The sequence below is a fragment of the Pseudochaenichthys georgianus genome, chromosome 3 (genome assembly GCF_902827115.2).
Source record: "Pseudochaenichthys georgianus chromosome 3, fPseGeo1.2, whole genome shotgun sequence".
In the NCBI taxonomy this organism is placed as follows: domain Eukaryota; kingdom Metazoa; phylum Chordata; class Actinopteri; order Perciformes; family Channichthyidae; genus Pseudochaenichthys; species Pseudochaenichthys georgianus.
In genome coordinates, this window is record NC_047505.1 from 37,609,909 (window position 1) to 37,632,359 (window position 22,451).

General features: G+C 40.4%; 1 protein-coding gene across 2 annotated transcripts in view; it reads left to right on the forward strand.

Moving 5' to 3' along the window:
* Positions 1–22,451, forward strand: part of myo1ea (myosin IEa) — a 46,255-nt gene that overhangs the window by 16,090 nt on the left and 7,714 nt on the right. For both annotated transcript variants that reach the window (XM_034111851.2, XM_034111858.2), the window contains exons 4-22: positions 35–129; positions 3,584–3,671; positions 5,572–5,661; positions 6,742–6,873; positions 7,166–7,300; positions 7,575–7,707; positions 10,508–10,704; positions 10,806–10,886; positions 11,285–11,371; positions 11,460–11,543; positions 12,782–12,949; positions 13,939–14,024; positions 16,332–16,413; positions 16,622–16,728; positions 17,918–18,016; positions 18,418–18,562; positions 21,149–21,263; positions 21,349–21,518; positions 21,604–21,749. In XM_034111851.2, coding sequence (XP_033967742.1) covers positions 35–129; positions 3,584–3,671; positions 5,572–5,661; positions 6,742–6,873; positions 7,166–7,300; positions 7,575–7,707; positions 10,508–10,704; positions 10,806–10,886; positions 11,285–11,371; positions 11,460–11,543; positions 12,782–12,949; positions 13,939–14,024; positions 16,332–16,413; positions 16,622–16,728; positions 17,918–18,016; positions 18,418–18,562; positions 21,149–21,263; positions 21,349–21,518; positions 21,604–21,749 — 2,240 coding nt within the window. The remainder of the gene's footprint in view (positions 1–34; positions 130–3,583; positions 3,672–5,571; positions 5,662–6,741; positions 6,874–7,165; positions 7,301–7,574; positions 7,708–10,507; positions 10,705–10,805; positions 10,887–11,284; positions 11,372–11,459; positions 11,544–12,781; positions 12,950–13,938; positions 14,025–16,331; positions 16,414–16,621; positions 16,729–17,917; positions 18,017–18,417; positions 18,563–21,148; positions 21,264–21,348; positions 21,519–21,603; positions 21,750–22,451) is intronic.

Consider the following 22,451-nt stretch of genomic DNA (forward strand, 5'->3'; position numbering starts at 1 on the left):
TTTATTTTAACAAAATTATTTTGTGAACTCTCAGGCTCAGTATGAGAACCCGCCTCACATCTACGCCCTGGCAGATAACATGTACAGAAACATGATGATTGACAGCGAGAACCAATGTGTCATCATCAGGTAAGACTTTTGATAATTTATCATCCTCTACTTTCGTTACACATCATGAACTAATGGCATGTGACAACACAAATTAATTTAGTTCTCATTTTGTTACCGCAATGAGACTGGAGATAGTAATCTGTACAAAGTGATCTGTGCGATCTGTGCGATGTGATTGCAAAGATGTGATTGCAAAGCTGCAGCTGATCGTCCGCAGGCTGTGATAATAGTTATTAGGATGGGAACTCGGGAAGGGAGCAGGTTAAATCACATCATTTGGTACAGCTGATTGACTGAGAGTGACATGTTTCTTTGGTGTTTTTCCATTATATATATATCTCACTATAAGCTTTAGTGAAATGTAGGAATGCACTACAGAAGTAAGTGAAAACCGTGCACTGTTGACTGCTGGATGTGGACTCAGGATGTGAGATGGGAACAAAGCAGCTGTTATTGTGGCTATTTTTGAAAAAACGTCCTGGTTTAACAAGAACAAAAAACAAACAGCAGGAAGAACACCTGCATGTTCCTTGGCCTAGTATAAGTATTTTTGTAAGATTCAGGTTTTTTTAAGTTCTTTTCCAGCCTGTTTGAGTTTGTTGGTGAATGTTTTTGAGCTACAAATCTGCATGGAGAGAAATGTGTGGTGTCATGATCCCAGTGTGCCAGTCACCTGAGCAGCGCGGTTGCTATAGTGCTTACCTCATGACGAATGACCCCCGCTTCAGCACTTTCGTCCGTTGTTTGGACAGCCAGCAGTTGCTAGTTCAGTTTCCCACATAAAGGCACTGAGGTGGATTTTGTGATCGACTACATCAGCAAACAAAAGCATGGAAGTGGTTTATGAGGAAGCAGGTCACAGCAAACAAAGGCTGCTGTGAACTGTTGGCCAGGCAGTGTGGGCAGCATCGGTCTGTGTTAGCGCTTTTACATATTTATTAAGAAAATGTGTGAATCTACCAAAAGGGGGATTCAGGATGAAATTGTAGCACAGTTGTGACTTTTTGCCTTTTCATTTACTTCATCCGCCTGCCAACTGCTTTCATCAGCATGTGACTTATATATCTAGGCCTCGGCCTCTGGATCAGATATGAAAGGGATGAATTGCAGCAGGTTGGTGTTTCAGTTTGGCACTTCCAACCAAACTATAAGATGAACTCTTACTGTAGCTTGGATCAGAACGGTTTCAAAAGAACTCCTTAAAGTAGACTTAACTCAGTTTTTCACACAGCATGTCACCTAAAGGGTTCTTTCAACCAAACTTAATGAAAGGCAGATGTATTTAATGTTGGCTCTCAGTTTAACAGGATTCATTTTCTAATGACAAGTTTCACGTCTTAATCCACTTTAAAGTGTCCACTGACTCTAATCGATGGCTTTGATTCAGAGACAGCTGATGCCGTGACTTGCTTCACAGGTAGCTGATGTTATCTACTACTTTTATCTACTACTGTTGATTCAGTCTTTTGTCCAGAGGCCTTGCTGAATCACCAGTGCAGTGTTCCCCACAGCTACTGCACATGATGTCCTAAACCAGTTCAGTGTTTCTCTCCTTCCTCTCCAAGGAACTGAGGGCAGCTGATGAATTATTTTAGTCTAAATGGACGATTGATGATGCTGCTTTGAAGTATGTTGCTCAACAGTTCAGGGATTGTATTTGACCAAGTTAGATGTCTTACTGCTGCTGGTTTAACTTATACCATATTTTTACCATTTTAAAATGTTTCATACAATCTGCTCACTTGCTTTCATCAATTCTTCTGTAATAAAAAAAGAAAAAGGTTTAATAACACAACCACAATTATAGCTTCACATGTTTGCAGAAGGCAATTAATCACTTTCTTTGTCTTTTCTTTGATTTATGTCATTTAAAGTTTCAAAACATGACACATTTTTAACAACATCTGTGTATTTTGGTCTGTTCTAGTTGGTACTAAAACAGATGAGTGCAGGCTCCTGTGGCTTGAACTCAATCACACGTTGACTTTTGTGAGACCCTGGGAATTCAATGCTGTTTTATTACCACAGAAGAATTCAGTCTACTTGAACATACTGTACATGCAACGAGTTATTTGAGAAATCGCCTTATTAGATTTAAAACCACCAAAACAAGATCTTGAATGTGCATCCTTCTCATAGCTGATGTCAGTAATGATTTATGAAATGTAAGGCTTTAACCTCCATGCCTCTGCATCTCATTGTTACCCTCATGTCCTTGTTTGGTTAATAAATCACTGCGGAAGTTAACAATGCCTTCTGCATTTCAGCACCACAGAAATGAGTCTCGCCCATTTTGGGGGCTCGAAATGGGACTAAGACTCCCGCTGCTGCTTGTGTTGAAAATAGCTCATCAGAGAACAAACTTTCATGAGGAGAAAACAATGCTTTCAGAGGAGCTCTTGAGGTTATTCTGACATTAAAAAGAAAAACTCAGCATATTGGTTTCTTGTTGTGAGTTGAACAGTAAGTGTGCATTGAGGAAGCCCAGACAATGCCAAAGGATTTGAAACAAGGAGGTGAATATAGGGGGAGGGTTACAACCATATAGAGGCTGCTGTGTAATAGAGTGGCTCCCATGACTTCCTCTGGCAACCTTTAACAGTCTGCAGCTGTGTTTCTCACAGAGGCATTACCAACCTTACTCTCCTTTAAGGCACAGAAAGAAAAAAATAGACGCCACTGTCATCCACTGCCAAACCACATATATCAAAAATAAGTATGACACAAGTGAAAGGCAAGGAGAAAAATAGACAAGTGTAGGGAGAGGGAGAGAGAAATGAGGGAAAAATCTGTGAATATGACAAAACAGGATTAATGTCCTTTGCATTCATCTGACCAGATGTGCTGCGGCTAACACACATTTAGCCTTTGAGCTGAAACGTGGATTCTAGTTGAAACATACCTTTTGTTTTAACAATGAAATGTACAAATGAAAGCAGGAGCTCTCCTGTTTGTTTAGCAGGGTTACACTAACTGATAAGTCATTATTACATTTCAATTAGTCTTAACTGTCTTAAATGTAATGTTTGTACAGCCTCTAAAACATTATGAATAAGATCAGTAGTATAGAGCAGGATTTTAACATGTTAATTATTAATATGGTCATTTACTTTGTTGATTGATGGCACATGGGATCCAAAAGTAACCTCATATATAATTATGACAATGTTTCACCACATCCAGTAGCTCTATCCTGTTTGTTGCTGTGTGTTCAGAACAAACACATCACTGACAGCTTATCGGCAATATATTTACCTTGAACTTTTGAAAATGTTATTATGGACACAAAAACAAAGTAAGCATGAATGAATGGTGTCCAACTAGGTCTGTCTGAATCTATAAACGTAACGTTTGAGCATAAAGTCAGGTGTCACATGCTATCAGTTTTTGCATTGAGTGGATTTAAATGTGACTTTAAAGCTTGGATTGCATGTACCGTACGTGAAAACATGTGCTTAAATGTGTTTTTCAGCGGAGAGAGCGGTGCAGGGAAGACCGTGGCAGCCAAATATATCATGGGCTACATCTCCAAAGTGTCAGGGGGCGGACCCAAAGTACAGGTGAGCTGCTGCTTGTCTTTGAGGACAGTATGTAATAGAGACATTGAGGAGTATAGATGAAATGACAACTTGGCAGGACTCCATTTATTTAAAGGAGTTTATGATCGTCATTATTGATGCTCAATGTTATGTTCTGAAATAATATTCAATTGAAAATATTTCAATCTCATTAAGATTAAGTATAAAGACCTCACAAGAATAAAAAGTACAATCCTGGGAAAAGCATCTTCTCTTTAATATTCAAAAAGGTTTTTTCTTTTGCAAAAGGTTGGAATGCACAGATGCCTCTTCTATCATTATAACTAGTGTTAACATATATTTGTGACAAAAAGGAAATTAATTTCTTATGTAAAATTTTCAAATTAAAGGGTAACCTTCTATATCCATATCATAATCATCTTTTATCTTTTTTTTGTCCGGGCCAACTTAACGAGTCATTCACAAATTGAGCCAAGTCCTTAACACCACTGCTGACTTGTATGAAAACAAACAACCTGTTGCAGCTTCATTCCTGCACTCATTCCTCTCCTTAGACCCAGATCTCCTCTTTATTCCCCATTATCAGCCCATCAGCAGCCTCGTATTCTCCCAACCCCCTTCAGCCATCTGGCAGTCCCTCTAACCAGCAGATGTCCTGTTCCTAAGCTCGATAAAGATCTAAAGTTTGATGAGGAAATGCCTGTACCATGATGGCACTGGGATTTTTATATTTAATCCACTCAGAGCTTCTTCCATCAAGGGACATAAGAAGTCATCTTCAGGTTTTAAATGTATCCGTCGAGCTGACAGACTGACTAAGTCCCATGTCGCCAGTTACAGTGTAAATGTATACCCTAATGCTAGTTATGAAAATAACTGTCTTGATGTTGTTTGTTTAAACAAATGTGGCCTTTATAGCAGACACGCACGCACGCACGCACGCACACACACACACACACACACACACACTAAAACAAACCCTCATATACACGGATACATACACACTTACATACTTATGCAACCTGTTTATGGTGTGTGGGTGTGTGTGCAAGAATACTTTTGAATAGATAAATACTCCCTGTCAGCAACATGTATGTTCATCTGTCTGAGCATTGTCATCGTCACAAAAGCTAATCATATCTATCAACAATGATAATTAATTCAAATGGGACTGTTTTATTGACATATGGACACCATATTTAAAATGTGTCTTCACTTTGAGTTGATATCCCTAGGATTCAGTTCGTTCGGAAGACCCACAAATAAATCATGTACAAATATTGTCAAACTAGTGTTAGGTGACACGCTTCTGCTTTGGAGAAGTAAAATATGATGAATTGGTAAATTAATAACCGTATAGTTCTCCATAAATAAACTTGATGTCCCAAGGGCGGTGCTTATTTTTTCCTTTCATACAGGACTAAATTTAGAAATGCAAACAATTCCAAGAAATAACTTCCATTCAACTTCTGTGTACAATAAAGGAAGTCGGAATAGCTCTGTCTGCCGGACCGTTTTAAAGCTCATGTGTTTCTGACGTACAGATGGCTCACAGGAGTGTGTGTGTGTGTGTGTGTGTGTGTGTGTGTGTGTGTGTGTGTGTGTGTGTGTGTGTGTGTGTGTGTGTGTGTGTGTGTGTGTGTGTGTGTGTGTGTGTGTGTGTGTGTGTGTGTGTGTGTGTGTGTGTGTGTGTGTGTGTGTGTGTGTGTGTGTGTGTGTGTGTGTGTGTGTGTGTGTGTGTGTGTGTGTGTGTGTGTGTGTGTGTGTGTGTGTGTGTGTGTGTGTGTGTGTGTGTGTGTGTGTGTGTGTGTGTGTGTGTGTGTGTGTGTGTGTGTGTGTGTGTGTGTGTGTGTGTGTGTGTGTGTGTGTGTGTGTGTGTGTGGTAGCTCGCTAAAGGCTTTTTGCTTCTGTTTCCTTGCAGCACGTCAAAGACATCATCCTGCAGTCCAACCCGCTGCTAGAGGCCTTCGGTAACGCCAAGACCGTGAGGAACAACAACTCCAGCAGATTTGTAAGGCTTTTATTCCTGAGTTTTTCCAATTTTTGTAAATCGGAATGCCTTGCATTTCAGCTCAATTCATAACTGGTTGGTATTAACCAAAAAAAGCAAATGGATATCCATTTCAAAGAGTGTTAACAGGCAACATACAAAGGTCAGCCTCCCTATTTTACATGTGTATGTGCCAGACCGGATTTGCAGTGTATGTGAGGTCAACTCTGGGAAACAAACACAAAATTGGAATTACCCTCTGCCTGAATATCCTAAACTGTGTTGCTCAGAGATAAATACATGCAGTAGGTAGTACTTACCCCAGAATAATTTGAGGACTCAACTTTTTTGTGGCGCACCTTTGGGTCTGAGCGGAGACTTTTGAAAATAAAGATTTGCAGTAACAGCTTTCCTGTTTAACTGCATGGGGAAGCAAACCTCATGTGTGTCCTGGTTAACCAGTGCTGTGCTGTAAGGACATATTTTACAGAAAAACATGCATGCATGCAGAACCACTGAGTTACATCCTGCCCTGCCTACAAAGGATCTGGGTCAATAAGGGCTGAACATTGGAAAAGGCAAAGCTCATTTAAGGACACGTTTATTAAGTGTTCAGATTAGCATACAATGCACCATTGTCTCAGTAGTCGTGATGTTTTCAGATCCAATTTTGTGGAAATTACTTTGGTTTGGCACTCCTGGCCTTAAATCACAGCTCTTAAAGTACTGTCTTACAATAAATAGTGTGTCTGTTCACTATTAGGCCTGGAACAGATATTATATTACAGGCTTGCCTGGAGAAGAGAGCGAGACAAAAAGCAAGGATTGGATTTTGATGCACACACACACACACACACACACACACACACACACACACACACACACACACACACACACACACACACACACACACACACACACACACACACACACACACACACACACACACCACACACACACACACACACACACACACACACACACCACTATCAACCGTATAACAGCCAGGTGCCAGTATTTCAGACCTTATAGCTCTGGATTTGAGTTTTATTGCGGCCTACTCCAATACGGGAAAAATAAAAACATGCTTTGATCCATCAGGGGAAATACTTTGAGATCCAGTTCAGTTCCGGTGGAGAGCCAGACGGGGGGAAAATCTCCAACTTTCTCCTGGAGAAGTCACGTGTCGTCATGAGGAATCCTGGAGAGAGAAGTTTCCATATATTCTACCAGGTGAGGCTTATTATTCGAGCTGCGGACACATATGGTTCGTGAAGAGGGTCTGCGAGGGGATTTGAGGACACGTTGGGTTAGACGTGCCATTTGGCCGCAGGAACAGGGTCAATCTGTTTTCACTGGGAATTGGTCCCGGGAAGAGATGGTTAATTTGTACTAGTACAGTTTTCTTCACATGAAAAGTGGAGCACAGTGTATAAATGAAAGCCTGAAAAAGTATTAAAATGATAATACAAACAGACTTTGTGCAAAATCTGTCCACAATACTCTATTTGTTTCTGCTTTACAGTTGATAGAAGGAGCCACTGCAGAGCAGAAGGGCACCCTGGGAATCACAAGCTTAGATTACTACACTTACCTCAATCAGTCCGGTTCCTACAAAGTGGATGACATCAACGACAAGAGTGACTTCCAGGAGACAACGGTACGGTCCCTTCTGGCAATAATTGAACACCTTCAGTGGTGTTGTGAGTGTCTATTATTCTCATACCAGCGTTCATGTGACTCCTTCTTTTAACATTCCTCCCTCTCCCTACCAGTTCTCTTTTGTTTTCTTTTCCAATGATCTCCTCCTGGTTTTGTTTACCAGTGAGACTGCAACAGGAGTAATTAGAGGACATGAGCTAGGTGCCAGAGGAGCGAGTAAACCCACACTGAAGACCTAATTTAGCATGATATTTTCCTTTTGCTTTTCCCAGCATGCAATGGATGTGATTGGCATCTCATCGGAGAACAACTCCATGGTGCTTCAGATTGTGGCCGGAGTCCTGCACCTGGGAAATATCACTTTCAAGGAAGCAGGAAACTACGCTGCTGTGGAGAGTGAAGAGTGTAAGTAGGCTCACTATAGGACTGTTGTGCTTAATGTGGCCACATTGGTTTTGTTTATTAAGAAATCAAATGTAATCATCTCTTACAAAAAACTACTTCTATCGTTTCACTTGTTTCCCTCTCCTTCAAAACTGTAATGTGTTTATGCTCAGCCTGAGAGAAACAGCTTTTTAAGTTTAAGCCTGGTGGCCATGTTCAAGGAATATAAGGCATTCAAATAAATCGAGTGTCAAGTATCATTAATTTATAGCTTAACAAGACTTAATGTTGACGGTTTTCTTGAGAATTATGTATCTGAAGTTGTACTTAGACATAGCTTTACTTTGAGATTTAACCTTACACTATCATGCTAACATTTTCGAAATGATAATGCTAACATGCTTATGGTTAGTTTTCAAAATGTGCAGAAGACAAAAGTATGACCATGCAAGCGTTTCTAACTTTGACCTGCGGTGATGCTATAGGAATTCAGTATGGATTCTTCTTCTGGTGATCATGAATGTACCAACAAACATAGTAGCTGAGATATTTTATCATGGACCAAATCGCAGGATGATCAACTTTGCCGTCCCTAGTGTCACACACACACACACACACACACACACACACACACACACACACACACACACACACACACACACACACACACACACACACACACACACACACACACACACACACACACACACACACACACACACACACACACACACACACACACACACACACACACACACACACACACACACACAAACCTCATATAATTATTTGGTTATGAAAGACAATTGTAAAGGGAATCAGGTTGATTCATAGTAAATGTACTGTATTCTTCTCATTACTTTATACTTTTCTTAAACGTCTCTCCTCTCCTCAGTTTCCTGAACTGCTCTTTGGTTGGTTTAGGAGGATTTTTCTCTCCCACCACAGTTTTATTGAGAAAAATGTAACTCCCGCCAACTGTCTGGAGTAACCAGGCCATGCTAGATTACCAGAAAATATAAATAACTATTATTAGGTCTGGACTTAAAATGACTTGGAGTAATACTTTTCCAGTCCCCTTCTCTTTTGCCTTCTCTTGCCACATTTTATTCCCATGTATTTTTACACTTTTCTTTCTCCTTCCTCCCCATGCTGTGTATATGATGCAGATGAGAGTGCAGTTGCCAGTGTACAAAGCCTTGGTCTGTTCTGTGCAGACGTAACAGCAGCGCTCAATAATCTCTGCTTTCCTGTTCCCTCCAGCCTCACTTACTGTGTGCTTTAGCTGCAGTGTGTTGCACATATGAAGCTTCAGCAGCCAAGTTCACATGGGCTTCAGTCCGCAGCAAGCGTCAGTGTGTCATCTGTTGTTAAAAGAAATGCTGAGACTAATTGTTCTATTACAGAAAAGTGGAGATTATTATGGGTTAAATGTAACTTGATCCCGACAGTGACGTGCTGTTTTGTAAAAATGTCTATTTTAGGATATTTTGCTTCTCAAAAGGAAAGTTATTTATTATTAGTGAGCTTTGGAGTTGCTGGTGGTTTGTTATATTTGGATAACAAAATACAAAGTCATGCTAGCTGTTTCCCCCTTCTTCCCATCTTATTATTCTTCTCAATGAACTTTTGAAAATAATTAATTATTCGCAAGAATGTAAGAAAAGTCAGCTGTAAAAAGTGCTCTGGCACAGAGACACAGAAAACATTGTCATCTAACTCTTTTCAAGTTGTCAAAGATTTGCTTTAGTTCTATATTTCTAAAGTTCATTTTTAATTAAGATCAGTCAATATTGTAGAAATAAAGCATTGAGTGACAGGATTATTGTATGTGTCACTTCCCATAAAAGTGACACTCCCTCCTCTCATAATCCACTTTGACTAACAAATGTCCTTCAGGGAAGCTTTTGCTTATATGAGCATTGTTCCCGTTCTCGATACACAGCCTTTGTAAAAGCCTCTGTATACAATCCATACTTTTTCCTGCGGAACACAAAGAATGGCTTTTCCTCCTGATTGAAGCTGGCGTATGGTCAGTCACACCCTCATGTCCCATAAGGGGAGCTACTGCAGTGGTCTGAAGCATTTACAGACGCTGTGAGTATGCAAGCCTGAGAGCCATTTCCTTTTCAGGGAAATGAGTCACTGTAATAAGGCAGGGAGGGGCTCTCAGGGGACGATATCAACACCAGGTCGGGACAAATGCTCTGTGGTGTTCTCAACACTCTGTTTTTCAATAGTTAGCCCAAATCTATTCTTCTATTTCACATTTAGCTCCAAATGTGTTCCCTAGTGTCCGCAGTTTAGCCACAGAATCGGCTACATTTTGTGGCTTTGTGATAACTTTAATCACAGATTGATAAGAGTAAGTGCAGTGCAAAAAGATTCATTAATAATAATAATAATTCCTTACATTTATTATAGCGCTTTTCCAGTGCTCAAAGCGCTTTACAGATACACATTACACATATTTTTTATACATGCAATGGTATTAAAGCTTTGGGTCTGCTATGCTTCTCTCTGCTATGCAAAGGTTACTTGAAGTTGCCTTTCCAATGGATACAATCCTGCTTTTTGATTTGCATGCTGGTTCTTTTGAGAACATTTCTCTTTTCTGTTTCAGAGCAGGACCGATTAACATGCTGCTTTACTTTTCACTTTTTTCGATAAATACAATGTATGTTATGTGCTGTAGCATGCAGTTGTAAGTGTTTGGTTAACAGAGCAGTCTGACAAAGAAGACAAATACGGTCAGCATAATTCTCATCTTTATCTATTTACACGTTTATTTATACTCTGTGTCTTCTATGTCTTTGAACAGTTCTAGCCTTTCCTGCGTTTCTGCTTGGAATTGACCAGAACCGTCTAAAGGAGAAACTGACGAGCAGGAAGATGGACAGCAAGTGGGGAAATGCAATTGAGTCCATCGACGTGACGCTGAACGTGGAGCAGGCGTGCTACACACGGGACGCCCTGTCTAAAGCTCTGCATTCACGGGTCTTTGACTTCCTGGTCGAGGTATGATTGCATTATTGAACGGTTTTAGAGTCCATATGTCACAATGCTTTGATCACCTATAATAAAGCTTTATTTTAATACTACAAACCTTTTAATTGCAGTCCATCAACAAAGCCATGGTGAAAGATCATAAGGACTATAACATCGGAGTGTTGGACATTTACGGATTTGAAATCTTCCAGGTAAGTGTTTTGGGCCTTTTTGCGGTCTGGCACATGATAAGTGGAATTTAAACGTGCAGCAACACATACATTAGATTAACAGGTATTAACTTTGAGCATTTAAACAGATTAAACACAGAGGATGAGACTAACCTATAAAGTATTTGGATTAAGGTCTATCTCCTGATTGAGACAGCAGACCTCCTCATGCTTTTCTAATCTGATTACTGGTTTGTTTGCTTAATGAGAAGACCTGGACTTGTTTATAGGATCAGACTAACTGAACGGAAGTGTTTTTGTATTGTTGTTATGGCAAAAGCTCTGGATTCCTGTTATCCAGTACAGGTACTTAAAAGACACCTGTACTCATACTCAGTTAAATTATTCTCGATACATTAACTGTGTCGTCTCCTCCTCAGAAAAATGGCTTTGAACAATTCTGCATCAACTTTGTGAATGAGAAACTGCAGCAGATATTCATCGAGCTGACACTGAAGGCCGAGCAGGTGAACTTCCTCCACATTGTTTTTTATTACTGCCTCATAAAATGTTTTATATTCCGAATCTAAACTCTGCTAATGTCTCTTTTTGTAGGAGGAGTACGTGCAGGAGGGCATCAAATGGACTCAGATTGAGTACTTCAACAACAAGATCGTCTGTGATCTCATCGAGAGCAAAGTGAATACAACATTATATATATTTATTTTTTTATAGATCTTTTAAGATGAATTGGTTAATCAAGACCAAGATTGTAGAGAACCCTTATTATATAAATAGTTGTAAATTGCAGTTTCTGATCATTGATACGTACACAAACCACATTTTCAATTACTTACAAATCAACATTTAAAGATTTGATAGTGAGTAGTCTCTTTAAATAACAAACAGGGCTAAATATTCACCTTATTTTAGAGTAAATAAACAAGATGTTATTGATATGTTGTTTATGTGAAAACAACACAACAAAATACAATCACTAAACAATTTAATACAAACTTAAATAGTGAACATTTGTCAGTTTTATTGGCTTCACATTGTAAACTGAATTGAAAGGGCCTGCCCGTTTGTGCTCTGGTGCCATGAGTTTTAAATGTGCCGACATGCCTCTTGATTTATCTGTCCCACTGAGAGGACTAATCCATGAAATTTACAACAAGGGCTTTAAAACAAGCCTCCATGTGAGAGGAGTCGGGGGTCTGTATCAGTGCCTGACACTTCAGCTCTTTACACCAGACCCACTTTAATCCAGTGACAACTTTACATGTGTACTTTACCAGAGGCCTGTGTTCACTGAGTTAGTGACACGGTGGCCACTGTGCAAACTGAGGGCCATTGATCAACTGAGGACATAATGGAGCCAAGTAGGGCAGTGAGAGAGAGAGAGAGAGAGAGCTGCTCCACTGTTATACATCGACAGCCTTTATAGCTTTCTCATCTCCTTTAGATGCTCAGTTGTTTACAAAAAGAGGAATCTTTATGTGTTTTCATGACGAATCTTATATGAAGATTTCAAGATAATTCGAAGATTTCGAATAATCAATTGTTTGGTCATAAAATTAAAAATAATTACCATTACAATTTCCAGGCGCCGTCCTTTTCATCATAAGTATTTTACGAATATGTCTATTAACTATTATAAAAAACAAAAAAAACAGTAGAGTGGAGAAGCTGGAACAACTGAGCTTTTACCATTTTTTGATTGATAATTATATGTTGCTGTTTTTTTGTTGGTGTAACAAATTATTTAAAAAAGAAATCCAGTTCTACTACAGATAACACATACAGAGTGTTTATTTCAACAGATCGAATTAACAGATAAATAAAATTGCAAAATATAAAATCCACACTTGCTTCTTGTTGGTGAGTTTCAGAGCCAGTGTTGATACTAATGTAAAATATTCCCCTTGTGACCCCAGAGTCCCCCTGGCATCATGTGCATCCTGGACGATGTGTGTGCCACCATGCACGCGGTGGGCGAGGGAGCGGACCAAACCATGCTGCAGAAGCTCCGAATGCAGATCAACACACATGAACACTTCAACAGCTGGAACCAGGGCTTCATCATCCACCACTACGCTGGCAAGGTCAGTCTGAGCAGGAAATACATTTTCAGGGGGGGAGGGTATGTCTGTTTGTCCACTCACCCTGACAACTCACATTGCTGGTTTTTGACAAGCCACCCTCATAAAGGTTTGGACAAAAACATTGGTGAGATGTGGAGAAAGATTCTCTTACAAACTCGCAAGAGAAAAATGTTGATTCACAAAACAGAAAGATTACGACACTCAGTATAAGCTTTAAAGAAAACTCCATACACTTGTCTTCGCCATCGTATAACTGTAATCTGTTAAGCAAACAGTCCTGACAGCAAATTCTGGAAATAGAAAGTTATTAAAATGCCATTTTTATGGTGTTGTATGATCTGTCATAAATATCAGTTAAGCAGCTGGTAATTTAATCGTGGAGCCGGTGTTGTCATCTTCGACCTTCTACGTTTTTACCATCTAAGCTAACACCACCTTTTCTCTCCTCTCTTACTAATTATGTCTGTACACTCTTATGTAACATTGTCTAACACAACTTACATGGTAACCGGCCTTATTCACCTCATACATAACAGTTCATCAGGGTTTTTTCTGCTTATATTTTTGATTCTGGCGGTCTGGGCCGAGGTTGTCTCGTGTCATTCTCCAGATGTGTGATGGCCTCAGCCCGGAACACATGCCGCAGGCTTAATGAGCCGTGCCATAAAGACTTGAGGGGCTCCCATGACCGGGCTCAAAACATTCCTCCAGTCTCCGGCTACAGTACAGCAGAAATAACACCGGTTAATTTATACACTTTTAAAACCGCTGCTGGTTTTATAAGGAAGCTTATCTTAGGGAGGTGTAAAGCTTGAATTGGCAACCCTTCATTTTCTTCTCCCATAAAATTCAAGCCGTTAATTTCAGCCAGAATATTAGTTACAATATTTAATTTCACACAGGTGTCATCTTTCATTTAGTCTGCGGGTTTAACCGTGTCTTCTTTGATGGTTTGACTCTTTAGAAATGCCTCTGTGTCTCTCCTCCAGGTGTCCTACGATGCAGAGGGTTTCTGCGAGAGGAACCGAGACGTCCTTTTTAATGACCTCATTGAACTGATGCAGAGCAGCGAAATGTAAGTAGCTCCGCTTTGCACATTGCACCGGCATGTGGTGAGGATTAATTTTGAGTGCTCTCTTCTGTTGTGATGCATATGGTTATAATTGAATACATCTGAAAGAGGGTTTCAGAAGTGCATCTGGAAACTGGGGGGGGGGTGTCGCAGAAGTGTGCAGTCTGGGTTGTGTTGTGCCCTCTGCCCTGAGTCACGTATGGCTGTTTTGCAGATATGTGGCTTCTAGGGTCTTCCCAGTCTGGCCTCCCAAGTGCAGTCTCTCTGCGGGACTCTATAGTGGAGTCTGGTCCCCCCTGTGTTTTGGTTTCTTGAGCTTTCTTTGTGTCAAAGTAGCCATCTGTGCATGTAGCCCGCATTGTCTGTGTAACCCCTGCAGGCCTCAGACGCTCGCTCCCTTTGTGTGCACATTTTGTGAGGCACGAAAGGAGGTTATATGAAATCCTATTCAGACACGTGCTGGAAAATATATATTCATGCACTTTACAACACTTGCAGGCACACAAATATATAGTACACACACACATAGATAAAAGGCTTTGGCTAAGTCACACATAAAGGAAGAAGGAAGGAAGCAGTCTTCATTCCTTAGAGCAGCAGGTCTGAGGAGAGAAGAAAGGAGTGACCAGTATTGTCAGCTGCACGGCATTAGCAGACCTCTCTTTGTACTCAACCTTCAGATCCTTTTCTTCTGTGAGACAGAAGTTTAAAACCAAACGAATACCAGTGTGGGAGAAAGCCAGAAAGAGGATGGAATTAAAAAAATTACTAACATGAAAAAATCACACTGTGAGAATACTGTACTAATAAACACCAAAGCAACATACTGCACGTTGAAATAAATCAGATGTTTAGCAGCAGTGTGTGTCACTGTTACGGCCCGTCCACACGGCGGCGTGCATTGAAGCTTCCAACGCTTCTGCCCATTCACTTTGAATGGGGTGACGTCACTTTTAGCCGAACTGCATCGTGGGAAGCGACGCGGAGCGTTGCTGGCGTGGCTCGCTGCAAAAGTTGAGCAATGTTCAACTTTTGACGCCTCGGCAGAAGCGTCAGCCAATCGAATCATATGCCAGTACAAGCTCTAGCCAATCAAACCGCTGCTTGTGTGTCAGGGGCGGGAGATTCATGTGATTGGTTGTTGGTCGAGTGTCAGACACGCACGCCGCTGTGTGGACGGGCCGTCAGGTCAGGCCTGACAGTGACCACGTTGAGCTTTGAGTTTTCAAAGAAAACTGTCAAAGTTAAAAAAGCAGCCAAATATTCGGTGCCTGAATGACAGATGTGCGGATCACAAAAGGATCAGTGTCTATGATCATAACTTCACATCATCTTTCAGATAATCAAGGCAAGCCTTTTCAATGTGTAGCCTTTAAATAAGTCGTTAAAAGTGTTTGTTTTACTGACTAACTGCCTAGAAAAACTACAAGATGTCATGGTTAATTTGTAATAGCTCTTGAGTGAAACATTGTTGTCATTCATTCTCAACATGGAGTAGCTCTTTTCCATAATGAAGACACTTGCTTACACACAAGCAAAATGGATAAGAAATACAAATAAATTCATGAATGGCAACAATGTGGCTCAGTTCATAGTTGCCGGGTTTTAAATCTACCTTTTTCTCCGTAAAAGCACATTCCTTTCTTTTACAGCTCTATATCTATAGTTCTATGAAAAATGACAAATGACCTTGTCTTCAGTTTAGAGAAACCTGAGGAGATGGAAACTCCACAAAGATCTGCTACATTCTGACCAGCATCAACACTTCATAGTGTAGTCATGATGTTATAAAACACCACAGCTGTAGTGTGAATTTAGGATAAACCAAAATGTTATTAGTTGTAATCCAAATAAACCGGGACCCTCAGGAAACACAAACTGATATTGGCCCCTTTAAAAAAAAAAAATGTTTTTGTTTAAATCCTATTTCAATCAGAATTAACCAATCATTAATTGTGCCCAGCCTCAGATAATAGCTTACATTCCTCTAAGGAGAAGTGGCCTTGGTGGGATTTGCTCCATAGAGAGGTGTTTGTACAAATACACACACACACGCACGCACGCGCACACACACATCGCTTGTTTTCCCACCCGCCCCCTTCTCAGACCTTCCCAAGTGGTTGAGGAATTTAAACTAGTGACCTTCGTTAAAGGTCCTTGGTTCTTTAATCATTAACTGCATTTTTTGTTTTCGGAAAAGAGTGAAACTCAACATTACTTTCAGTTCTACAACACTTAGTTTTTGTTGCTATAAGGATGATACCAACCTTCCTGTGTCAGTCCTAACTCCTAACCTTTGTCCTCTAACAGAGCCTTCATCAGAGCACGGTTTCCAGAAAACCTCAACGCTGAAAAGAAGGGTCGACCCACAACTGCAGGCAGCAAAATAAAGGTGTGTGTGTTCAGCAGAGTGTGTGTGTACTGTATGTACCTGTCCCTCTTAATAATCATAATCGCTGGCGGGAAAAGCCTTTGCAAAGGTATCATGTGTATTCGGTGTCCTTCAGCAGTTATTCAAAGCACTTTATGTTTGAAAGACTTTGACATCAATATGGTTATTAACTTCCTTGATCTTTGCTCTTACTCATTACTTTTTTTAGAAACAAGCCAATGATTTGGTGAGCACACTGATGAAATGTACTCCACACTACATCCGCTGCATCAAACCAAATGAAACCAAGAAGCCCAGAGACTGGGAAGAGAGCCGGTAAGTGAAACACTCCCGAGTCTTCACAGCGCTTAATGCATCTTACCATCCAGAGCCTGCAAGCCCTGTATTTAGACACTATATCATTGCGATCCATTCTTCCTCCACCGGTTTACGCTTTTTTGCTCTTTTTTGGATATTTCTGACCAGGTCATGTGAGACGTGTTTCAGGCATTCCCCTCTCCTTATCCCTTTGTCTCAGTTTCCCCGCTCTTTCTTCGCTGCCTACAGGCTTTTGGGACTACATGTTCAGATGCGGGGTGTTGCTGTATTGTTCCGAGCTGATGACCTTCCTGTTGTGAGTCAGGCGCAGGGTGGCTCATTAATTAGCGCCGGAAGTGCTGTTTTCTCAGGAAGTCTGAGTGGACTAAGTAGTGCTGAAGGTCTTTGTTTGAGGGAAAAGTCAGTAAAAAGCAGCTGTTTTGATTACAATGAATTCTGGTCATCCCTTCCGCTAATGGAGCGGGAGATTCATGCCATAGACCTGGTAGAAGATGCTTGATATTCAAATTTAAGCCAGTTGTGGAAATAAAATCAAAGTCTTCTAAAGTATTTTTGTTTCTAGATTTAAATGTATTTTTAAAGCTGAAGCGCAGAACTTCTTTCTCCTCCCTCTGGCAGTGAGAATAATTGTGTATCAAACTGTCCACGGTTTGGCACTTTTTGCCCAGATATCCTTGTTCGTGCTCTCACACGTTATTCTTTTACTTTAATCTTGACGCTGAAAGCACAGTTTCTTTTGTATCTTCAGCATCCACACCAGAAACTTTTCATACATACTGTAGACTTAAAAAGTGGCACCAGACATCCCAACTCGATACGCTGAATCAGCATTGTATGAACTAGTTTGGCAAGGGTGTGAATACAACGGGTGTATATATTTAAAGCACTCCACCTTTAAATGCTTTATTCTCATCCTTCATAATTACATACAACACAAACATGTCAAAAGTAAATAACAAAACATTATAAAATTATGTTGGAAAGCAGGCAAGGAGAAAAACTAATGGTTAACTATCTGAATGTTATAAACGTCAATACCACCTTGAGCTGGCCCAGGGTCAGTTTTGTGAATATATTGCAGGTTTAACTCCAATCAAAGTTTAAACAAAAAGTTGGTTATTGTTTTGTTTTTTAATTTTTGTTTTGTTTTCATCTTATCCTAATGTTGATCCTTTGTTGTCTTCAGAGCAAAGCACCAAGTGGAGTACCTGGGTCTGAAGGAAAACATCAGGGTGAGGCGTGCTGGCTACGCCTACCGCAGAGTCTTCAAGAAGTTCCTCAACAGGTAATGAGTGACTCAGTCTCACTGTGAGGTCACACCTTTCTGTCATTTGGGTGCGAGTGATGGGTATTTATGCTGATATTGTCTTTATTAAACAACAAGCTATTATGTAACATAATCCACAATTTTTCTGTCAATTTCTTTGCAATATGTTCATTAATTTAGTCATGATTGTAGTCCTTATGTAACCTGCCACACAGTGAGCTACACAGATTTGTAATGTTGTTAAAAAGGTTATCATAATGGAAAATAGCCTAAGTTTAGGAAATAGAATTCTGCAAATGCATATTGTATACAACATCAACATTAAAGTGTTCAGCCACTGTAATGTAGACAACCCTCCATCCAAACCCACACTACAGCAAATGTAAAATACTTGATCTGCTTTTCTTCCTGGTCCTCAGGTACGCCATCCTGACCAAAGAGTCCTGGCCGACGTGGCAAGGAGACGAGAAACAAGGCGTCCTTCACGTCCTACGGTCTGTCAACATGGACCAGGATCAGTTCCAGCTTGGTCGCACCAAGGTCTTCATCAAGGCCCCCGAGTCGGTACGTTTTGCCTCCACTTCGCCTTCACATCCTGTTCTGTTGCTTAGTCTCTGCCCTTTTTAACACCACATCTTAGAACAACTATACAGGGAAATACACCACCTAGCAAATTACACCATCAGAATGTCTGCTGTCATGCAAAAAGGCCTTTTGGTTAGCAGGGAAAAAACAAAACAACCATTTTTAAACGAAACACCATAAAAGGGCACTCTAGTCCCAAATCATGCTCGAATCCCTGATGCAGGGGAGGAGATTGAACCCGACCCTTGTACCACGTCAGCACTGAGTCAACACCGCGCTGCAACCACAGCCTGTACTTGTGTTTTAGTTTCAGAGTTTGGGGGGATATCGTAAAGGGATGTCTTTTTCCACCATAACTCCTTTTTTCATGATTCCTATGAAAGCAGCACTTGTGCAAAGCCTGTGCTCTCACTTTGGTACACAGTGTGCACGAAGGAGCATGCACTTGCACACACACACATGTATATTGAGGCGCTAATACACAGACATCTCAGTTTTAATTCAGGCCTTACAGCTGATTCCTCAATGCCTTTACTTATTCATTGCAGCGGGGCATGCCAAAAGTTCCCCATCCCCCAGGCTGCCAGACTGAGAGTCCGAGTCATTGAGGTGTGCATGTGAAACGCAAATATCACACAGGGCAGACCGCTGAAAAGAGCTGCCAGGCTTCTCAAAACAAGCCTCTCTGTCTGATAAGACACTGACACCAGCTAATTAGTTGAATGACTGAAGCGTTTTTTCTCTCTCATGTAATAAGTAAAGATTGTTTGACGCCTCACCAGATGTTGGAGAAGAGCCCCCCCCCCCCCGCCTCAAAGTGGTGATGGATGAGCGGGGGTGAATTAATTCAGTGAATGATTATAATGTATTTTGCCATTTACAACTCTGAGGTACCTTACTGTATTTGACATTTTACACGTTTGTCAATTAGTGGATCATAAATTCTGGTATTTTGTTAAACATTTGATCTCCTGCTTCTCAAAATGTGAAGCAGCTTTTTCCAGTTTTGTCTCGTTAAGCATTCATACTTTTAGACAAAATAAATCATTTAAAGATTTTATTAATTGAATGGTCACACTTTAAGTGCCCCTAATTAACCAGTATCAGCAGCTTACAAACATTTATTATTGTCTCATAACACATTATAATTTAGTTTTAAGAACATTTATTTTCAAACCTTTATTACATTTCCAGTATTTGTTTACATGTATCTTCTTTTATCCTAATCCTAATCTAGTTAAACTGCAGAATTTACCTAAGGGTGCCAATAGTAGGAGTTCGAAATATTGAACATACAAATAAACACATTAAAGAACACTGTATTTGCTCTCAACTACATTAGCCTATAGCTTTCAATAAATGACGGTATTGTGATTATAAATGAATGGCTCAAAAATAAAACTGTTGTAAATAACCGTAATTAATTTATAATAAAAACAATCACGCAGTTGACATTTTTGATAATAATCACCTTGCGATAAACTCATCACCTAGAAATATCAACAAAATCCCTATCAGCTGTTTGATTTAGGATTTGTCACCTGGACAGCTCAATCTCTTCCCAGGTGTAAATCATTGAAGCCTCAGTGTCATTGTCTCAGTACAACAAAAGAGTACAACATTTAGTTGTTTGTTCCTGTCCCGCCACACTGCGCCCCGCGGCCTCGATGCCAGCCTGTTGCAGCAGTGGGCAGTATGTTAGGATGTTTAGTCTGCAGCGAGCGGGCAGAGAGAGAGATTGCGTGTCTAAAAGCCCGTCAGGAAATGACATAAAGTGGTGAGACGGTGGTCTGTTGGCACAGCGTCAGCTCCTGCGCAGGAAGTGGAAGTACTTGTGAGCCCCAAAATCAAATAATATACTTGTAGGCTACTGGTAAGAGTTTTTGAGTCAGTTTTAAAATATTTGTATAATTCCTTCTGGCATGTAAAATAAATCCCTTCCTAATGCAAAATAAGGTCGGAAACACACATTGGATTGTACTTTGTTGTCTTCAGTTTGTCATAAAAGAGGTCTTCTGACAATGAAAAGCCATTAAAAGCTAAACGTTATCAGTGACAGCAGAGGATTGTCTTTGTGCAGCTGTACAGAGGCAGGTATGTTCAGTATGTGCGTGCCATCATTCCTTTTATTCAGTGTGTTTGGGTTTGCCGTCAGGCCTCCAACCCTTAAGTATTCCTTACCTGAGGAACTAAAAACTAAAGTCTTCTCTCTCAAGAATCACCTTAACCGTTTGTCTTCATTATTTTATCGATTACTCTTTTACTTGTTCATTAGTGTACACTATTTTACTTCAATGTTGCTGTTTTGTGTGTCATTTTTATTTGTTGATGTTTTTTGTGTGTGTGATTGCTCACTTTCTTTCTTTTATTAGTTTGTGAAGCACTTTGTATAAGAAGTATTACAGAGTATAAATTATGTTTCTATTATCAATTATAATGTTGGCAGGTAATCCTGTCTCTTATGTAATCATCATCATCAGCTTTTATTTAAAGAGACTCTTGGTCCATTATTAAAAGACATACAACACTCAAATGTTTCATTGCTTCTCTTTGTTTGATATACAGCTCTTTCTGCTGGAGGAGACGAGGGAGCGCAAGTTTGACGGCTACGCCAGGACCATCCAGAAAGCCTGGAGGAAGTACATGGCCCGCAAGAAGTACGTCCAGATGAGGGAAGAAGGTAAGTGGAGAAACATCTCACAGTTTTATCAGTGTCTCCAAGATCCTCTGTGTCCAAATCTCACTGTCTTTCTCCGTTTATCTAGCTTCTGACCTGCTGCTGAACCGGAAGGAGAGGCGGCGACACAGCCTCAACAGAAACTTTGTAGGCGACTACATCGGTATGGATGACAGGCCCGAACTCCGACAGTTCCTCGGCAAGAGAGAAAAGATCGACTTTGCAGACAAAGTCACAAAATATGACCGCCGCTTCAAGGTAAGTCCCCTTCAGTCTGCTGCTTGTTCCTGTTTATAAAACTGACACAACATTTGTTGAGATTATCTGTTTCTGCTTTTTTTAGGGCATTAAGAGGGACTTGATCCTGACGCCAAAGTCTGTGTACTTGATTGGAAGAGAAAAAGTGAAACAGGGTCCAGAGAAAGGACAGGTGAAGGAGGTGATGAAGAGGAGGATTGATGTGGAGAAGATCCTGGCCGTGTCTCTCAGGTACATTCCCCTGAAAACTGGGTCAAACTGGGTTGTGATATGTTAAGTATTTTTTCTCCAGTGTCTGATATCATCTCCCTGGCTACAGTTGGAAAACAGGTTCTTCAAGCTTTTCACTTTCAGAAGTATTTATCCCTTGAAGTAGTTTTAATGAATGGCTCAAGCAGGCACTAAAGAAATGTTTACTCACATGTTCCCTATACCAAACACAATCTGTAGACATAAACAGATTTGTTGCTCATTTTAGCTACGAAAGTCAACTTTAAGCACTACATCCTCACCAATTCAACTCATGTTATTTATGTGTAAATATCCATCCATTCATCCACCAATTTTCCACCGCTTCTCCGGAGTGGGGTCGTGGTGGGGGCAGTTCCAGCAGAGGGCCCCAAACTGCCCTTTCCCTGACTGAGACTAATATTAGATCACCTTATTGTCATACACTTTCTTGTAACTGAGCCATTTGTAATTAGATTTCTTTGAATGTCTCTCCAACAGGGCTTAGATTAAATATATAAATCCAAGTGAACTACTTTTTCAAACTCAATCCTACTCTGCTGTATACAGTGAAACTTGCCTATGCTTTTATTGTATACCTGCTGTCTTAATTCAAACAGTCCATGTGCATTATGTGTACTGATTATCCAACCAAAACATGCTACCATTCATTTGTAAACCCCTTGAGTGTTGTAACTTCATACA